Genomic DNA, 7,296 nt, shown 5'->3' on the forward strand with positions numbered 1-7,296 from the left:
AATTGAGCCTCAAGGAAGGTTTGGTGGAAGATGTAGGATGGTTGGGACAGGGACTGGTGGCATCCAGATGGACAGAGGGGCATCCGTGACGGTTCCCACACTAGTGAAGGCACAGAGAGGAAGGGGAGGCAGGGAGGAGACCAACGTGGCTGGAGTAGAAGAAAGTTCTTAGAGGGAGCAGTGGGGCCACCTCTGGGGTTTCAAGTCGACTCAGCACAGGTGTTCTTTCCCCTGCCGCTTGCTGCTTCAACAGATTCATTTGCTCCTGCCCTTTGCTGCTTGTGTCGTCTCCAAACTCAGAAGGAAGGAGAGTGTTGTTTAGAATTCAGTGAGCTTTCTGGACTTGTGTTCCTCAGAATTCACATGGCTTTATTGCCACCGTGGGATGAGGTTAAATCACCTTCCTGTGTCATCAGCACAGGCGTGACAGTACAAGCCCTGCCTGCCCACTTACTTCCCACTCCAATTACATTTGAACGGGCCAGTCTGCTCTGGGGACAGCAGTTACAAACTAGTACTTTCTTTTTTTTTTTTTTTTTTTTTTTTTTTTTAAAGATTTTTTTTTTTTTTTTTTAACGTTTATTTATTTTTGGGACAGAGAGAGACAGAGCATGAATGGGGGAGGGGCAGAGAGAGAGGGAGACACAGAACCGGAAGCAGGCTCCAGGCTCTGAGCCATCAGCCCAGAGCCTGATGCGGGGCTCGAACTCACGGACCGCGAGATCGTGACCTGAGCTGAAGTCGGACGCTCAACCGACTGAGCCACCCAGGCGCCCCATAAACTAGTACTTTCATTCTGAGGAAAATGTTCAAGACTGCAGTTTACCCTTAAAATACCAATTTTTTAGTAATAGCCTTACCTCAATTTGTTTGGGGCATATTTTATTAGACACAGAGGCCAAGGACAACATGGCAGAAAGCTTAAATGTGGAACAACATTGAAAGCAGAAGCAGTGCCAGGATCCACACTTCTAGCTTCTTGTTCCTTGTGGGCAAGCATAGAACTTAGCCTTCTAAAGGTGATTCTATAAAGATGCCGGGACATGTGGATGTTCATGTAATCCCTCAATATTTGATTGCTTGCTTTGTGCCAGGCTTTTTGAGGATCCCACTGGGATTACTGAGGTTTTGGTACAGTGTATGGGGTGGTACTTCCTGAAGCAGTAAAAATATGTAGTTACTTTTCTAAAGGTATAACATTTGAGTAACGTTTGATCAGTAACATCTTCTTGGAGATGATAACCTGCTCCTTGCTTTTACTTGCTCTACGCTCCAGGTGGATGGTGACTGTTGGCATCTTATATGGTCTTCAGGGCCGTGTCCTCGGTGCCAAGGCAGGTCTAGGCCGACCCAGCAAGTGCTCACTGTTCCTGTTTATGGATTGTGATCAAGGAAGTTTGCTTATCTGAATAAAGTCTTGGAAACTTGCTGATTTCAGAAACAATAGGGAGTTTGGGTACTTCTAAGAAATCTTTTCCCCAAGTCTCTGCAACCTCCTGTTTCAGTCCAATAATACTGTTTCAGTAGGATGTCCTTTCCCTCCTCCCTCCCCCTGTAGGGTGTCCTTTAGAGGTACTTGGGCACAAGCATCTATGAAGAAAACACATTGAATCATAATTTTTTCATTCACAATAAGTAGTTTAAAAGTTTTTAACAGCTGTTAATCATATATACCCTAGAAACATCCCATGATCAGATGAAAACTTTGGAAATTAAACAGATCGTAGAGCTTGCCCACATGATTTTTATCTTAAGATAAGGGAATATACCAGGCGATTTTATGGTCTGTGTCCCATTCCTCTGAACTGATTAAAAATAATGTGCACCTGTCAATCACATTTAGGGTGACTCAGCCCTGTTCACAAACCTCTAATGGTTCCAACTCAGAATCAAAGCCAAAGTCCTTCTAGCAGTTGACATATCCCTGCCACCCCTCTGTTTGCTTCTTTCCCCCTCACTCACCCTGCTGTGGCCACGCTGACTTCACTTTTCTTAATCATGCCAATCATGCTTCTGCCTCAGGTCCTTTGTCCTTACCACCATTTCCTCTGCCTGGAGCATTTTAACTCAGATTCTGAGAAATGACTGACTGGTTTAATAAGTCCAGTTAGGGGCGCCTGGGTGGCTCAGTCAGTTAAGCATCCTATTTCGTCTCGGGTCATAATCTCCCAGTTTGTGAGTTTGAGCCCTGAGTCTAGCTCTGTGCTGACAACTCAGAGCCTGGGGCCTGCTTCGGATTCTGTGTCTCCTCCTCTTTCTGCCCCTCCCCCACTCATGCTCTGTCTCTACCAAAATTAAATAAACATTAAAAAAGATAAATAGTCCAGTTGAAGACACGCTTGAATTCCCATGTAATTGTCCACTATGTTATACTGTATACGTTAACTTCAGGTATGTGAGCATCGCCATGTGGGTTGTCTGACAGCCATCTGTCTGGTAGGCGAGGCAGTGGTGCTGTGTGATAGCTGCTTTTTATGGCCTTCCTGACCTGTGGCTCTCCTTGTTCTCTCTTCCCCACACCAGTCCTGATTCTGCTGCTTTTGCTGTTTGTTCGGAGGAGAGGGGTGGTCAAAGAGCCCTTACTACCCCCAGAAGATGACACCAGGGACAATGTTTATTACTATGATGAAGAAGGAGGTGGAGAAGAGGATCAGGTACCTTTTTAAAACTGTGGCAAAAAGCTATGTGGTGATCTCTGTTTGGAAGAAGCAATGATTAGGAGAAGGTAGGCATTTAAAATACCGTTGTTCTGTTCAGCGCCCAGATGAATGGACAGATGCAAAGGGCAGTTAAATAACTTGCCCAAAGTCACACAGGTAGGAAGCAGTCAAACCAAGTAGTCTGACGCAAGCCTGTTCTCCTCATGGCTGTTCTCAGGACATGAACTTCAAATTATTTAGACATAAAGCACTTAATCTGTTGTGATATTTTGTCCCTTGAGTTTATAGGTATGCTAAACTTTTGCTTTTCTTTTTGTAGATGTTAAATCTTCAGGCCTTCTTTATTTTCCCTGATTTTGGAGATGATCTTACCTTGCCCCGGAGTTTTTTTGTTTTGTTTTGTTTTTGTTTTTTTCCAACGTTTATTTATTTTTGGGACAGAGAGAGACAGAGCATGAACGGGCGAGGGGCAGAGAGAGAGGGAGACACAGAATCGGAAACAGGCTCCAGGCTCTGAGCCATCAGCCCAGAGCCTGACGCGGGGCTCGAACTCACGGAACGTGAGATTGTGACCTGGCTGAAGTTGGACGCTCAACCGACTGCGCCACCCAGGCGCCCCTTGTTTTTGTTTTTTAAAGTAACCTTAATGCCCAACCTGAAGCTCAAACTCAGGGACCCGAGATCAAGAGTCGCATGCTCTACTGAGTGAGCCAGCCGGGCACCTTTCTGGAGAGTTTTTGAAAGTGTATTCTATCTAGAAAGGGAACCTTGGGCCCCATCTCGGAGTTCTGCTTTTGAGTCCCGCCATGCATGAGCACATTTGCTGAGCGATGTGGTCTGGAAGAATAGCCTGTTTTGCACAACATATTAAGGGGTACAGAGAAATGTCCTTCAGGCATTTGTGGGACACCTGTTGGCCTCAGCTACTGTCTTAGTCTGTGTGGACTTCTATAACAAGATACCACAGACATTGCTTAAAAGCCACAGAAATTCATCTCTCACAGTTCTGGAGGCTGGGTTGTTTAAAATCAAGGCACCAGCAGATGTGGTGTTTGGTGGTGGCTTGCTTCCTCCTTCATAATCAGCCATAATGTACTCGCACGGCAGAAAGGAATCTCCAGGGTGTCTTTTATTAGGGCACCAGTCCTCTTGCCGACGGCTCCATCTACCCTCCTGACGTAATCACTTCCCAAAAGTCCCACCTTCAAATACCACCACCTTGAGCATTAGGTTTCAATGTATGAATTTTGTGAAGGACACAGGTATTGAGTATATATGGCAGCTAGGCTCACAAGAATCTGTGGATCGGCTAGGACTTAGTTAATAAGGTATAACAGCCTACATCCTTACCACAGGTGCTCCTCATGATCATTTGATGTCTTTCCTTTTTTTTTTTTTTTTTTTAATGTTTATTTTTGAGAAAGAGACAGTGTGAGTGGGGTAGGAGCAGAGAGAGAGGGAGGCACAGAATTCGAAGCAGGCTCCAGGCTCTGAGCTGTCAGCACAGAGCCTGATGTGAGACTTGAACTCACAAACCATTGAGATCATGACCTGAGCTGAAGTCGGACGCTCAACCGACTGAGCCACCCAGGCACCCCTGATGTCTTTCCTTCTAGGGCTATTGTGAAAACTCTTAGGTTGAAAATTGCCATTTTAGTTTACACTGGCAAATGCTTGCAACTATTGACAGGGTATTTTCTGATACCAGAATCTATAATCCAAATATATCCCCTTATTTGTGACTGTTTCTTTTTACTCTGGGGTCTATTTTTACCTTTTTCTCCAAAGGACTTTGACTTGAGCCAGTTGCACAGGGGCCTGGATGCTCGGCCTGAAGTGACTCGCAATGATGTGGCACCAACCCTCCTGAGCATGCCCCAGTACCGGCCCCGCCCTGCCAATCCTGATGAAATTGGAAACTTTATTGATGAAGTAAGTTAGCAAAATCAAAAGCCATGGTGCCATTCATCTCTAAACTCAGGAACAGTTGTGTTGAAAGTCAGGAAAAAGTCTTTAGATTCTTTGCTTTATGTTTTCTCCTTGTCTGATCCCTGACTGCTATTTTTTATTTGTGTCTCATCTGAATTTCAGAACTTAGAGCACTTCAAATCGTTCCTAGCGAATTTGCAAAGTCCATATGGCAAAACCAAGAATGACTTGAAAGGATTTAGTAAAAGTAGCTAAAATGAAGCTAAAGGAATTCAAAGTAGATCCAGTTTGGGTTCACTAATGAGTCTTTTTGCCCCTGCATCCCATTCCTGGTTGGGATGTGATATTAAATGTGTATCATAAGTCTACCTAAGGGCCAGAAAAATAGCATCCCTTTGTATATGTCAGAAATGCATTCAGCTTTAAATTCCAGGAGCTTAAACAGATATAACAGAGGGTACCTTGTTTTTGTGCTTGTTACCTCATGAGCACAAGATGGCTGCCACACTTCCAGGCCTTGGGTCTGTGTTCCAGTCAAGAAGAAGTAGGGAGGGGAGGGTAGAAGCCAAAAATTTTCATTCAAGCAAACTGTTACTGCCAAGTAGGGAGTTTATTCTATATGTTACAATATGACTGTTTTCAGCCTCTGTCCATCCTGACGGGCTTGTTTGTCTCCTGCCTACACGTAACTTATCATTAGTATAGAGGAAAAGATTCTGCAATTTACCTGTAATGTTCTCTTTTCATGAAATATATATTAGATTTGTCTTCCTTGGCTGTTTGTATAAATTTACCTTATTGGTGTCATAGGATGGTTGCATGGTCATGTGTGACTTGTTGCTCGAGACACCTAGAGGAGGCATCTTGCCTCAGATGACCGGTGTGCGATTCCTTGCATTGAAAGATCCTTTCGTCTTCCTTCTTCTTTAGAACCTGAAGGCAGCAGACAGTGACCCCACTGCTCCTCCTTACGACTCTCTGCTTGTGTTTGACTATGAAGGAAGCGGTTCTGAAGCTGCTAGTCTGAGCTCCTTAAACTCCTCGGAATCAGACCAAGATCAGGACTATGACTACCTGAATGAATGGGGCAATCGCTTCAAGAAGCTGGCAGACATGTACGGAGGTGGTGAGGATGACTAGGGGACTCGAGACAAATGGGGAAGGAGATGGGCCCCTACATCGTGTGATAGAAAATGCAGGGCTCATGGTTTCTCAGTTCCCTTCACTTGAGATGACTTTCTGGGGAAGAGAGACTGCTCGGTGATGCAGTTAGGATAGTTGGGATTTCCACTTTATAGATCTAATCTGTGTGTGTTCGAATGATTTCGCCCTAATTTTTGAATCTTTTTTTCTTTCCTCACTCTTTAAGTGGTGATGCTGTCCCAAAGACCCCCATATGTTAATACTTCAGAACAATAGCTTCAGCCTCAAAAGGTTCTGCTAGCAACTTGCAGATTTCCTTAAGGGTTTTCGTCTCATTTTTTAAGGGAAGGGAGGGGTCAACTGCCCTATTATTTTGTGCGTGTATGTATGTATGTATGTGTGTGTGTGTAATTATTTTTAATTTGTGTACTTTTTTCCTCCTATCACTGCACAGTGCCCCTTGTTCTACTATCCACTCTTACTCCTTCTGAACCTACATTGCCCCAGACAGGGGTTCTCTGATGCAGAAATTTGGGGGCCCTTTCAGGATAAGTGTGATCTTAGTCTGGCCATAGTGTGACTGGGTATTATTTACTCTTAAGACCTTTAATCTTCTGAGTATATAACTTGAAATAGGTATCCATCCACTTACTTGTTGTGCATAAGAATGTTTGTTATGTGTATGTCGTTACTGGGGTGATCTGGTTCTAAACAGGAAGCCTTGACCAGAAAGGGTGGTGAGTTTTCAGGTGCCACTCCACATCTAATGTTCATCTAACACTCAAACAAGAGAGTGATCTATTCCAACACTTACGGTAGTGCCTCGAGTGCTGCAGCCAAAGACAGAAGGTGTTTGTCCCAGTGGAGAGCAACATGAAAAATGGGTTTGAAGGTGGCAGGAGACAAGTTGTTGAGCCTGGCAATTTAGGAAACTGAGGCTGAGGATGGTTGAGGTGGCTCTGCCTCTAGTCCTGAAAAAGAATGGAAGAATCTTAACATGTGACTCCAATCACGATCCTGCTACCAGAGTTTCTTCCTGACAGCCCAGAACCCCCCAAGTGCCTGCTGTTGTTGATGTCCACAGGATATGCTGGCTGATCTGGAAACATCTGCCCCAAATTCCAAGCATGCATAGAAAACAATATCAGGAAATCCAATTTATTTTCCTTAGGAGCAGGAAGAAAATACGGCCCTAAAATGTGTTAGTAAGGGGAGTGTGGGGAGAACTCTGATTTGGATCTTCTTTTAGTTGAAATGTGAACTTCAAGAACCTTTTGACAACCATGGAAAATAATCTTATCTAAATTGCTTTACTGTCTGTCAGGTGTTTTTTGAAGAAAAAAAATCATCCCTGCAATCACATCTTGGAATTGTCTTGATTTTTCAACAATTTAAACTCGAATGTAGTCCTGTATAGAGAATGTCACTATAGTTTTGAGTATATATGTGTGTGGGTGTTGATAATTTTGTATTTTCTTTGGGAGTGGAAAAGGAAAACTATTCAAGCCGAGAGAATTCTTAAATATTCATTTTTATAAATTTTATTAAAGAATTTTGTTAAACA

At 43.7% G+C, this 7,296-nt stretch overlaps 1 protein-coding gene across 1 annotated transcript in view; it reads left to right on the top strand.

The window, feature by feature from the left end:
* The window catches only part of CDH1 (cadherin 1), an 82,317-nt gene extending 75,021 nt beyond the window's left edge, over positions 1-7,296 (top strand). The window contains exons 14-16 of the mRNA XM_047077409.1: positions 2,524-2,654; positions 4,449-4,592; positions 5,520-7,296. Of these exons, the coding sequence (XP_046933365.1) occupies positions 2,524-2,654; positions 4,449-4,592; positions 5,520-5,729 (485 nt within the window). The 3' untranslated portion in view covers positions 5,730-7,296. The remainder of the gene's footprint in view (positions 1-2,523; positions 2,655-4,448; positions 4,593-5,519) is intronic.

This window comes from Lynx rufus, unplaced genomic scaffold, assembly GCF_022079265.1.
Source record: "Lynx rufus isolate CCGP_SWC_20201006 ecotype Redwood Valley unplaced genomic scaffold, mLynRuf1.p SCAF_16, whole genome shotgun sequence".
Lineage (NCBI taxonomy): Eukaryota > Metazoa > Chordata > Mammalia > Carnivora > Felidae > Lynx > Lynx rufus.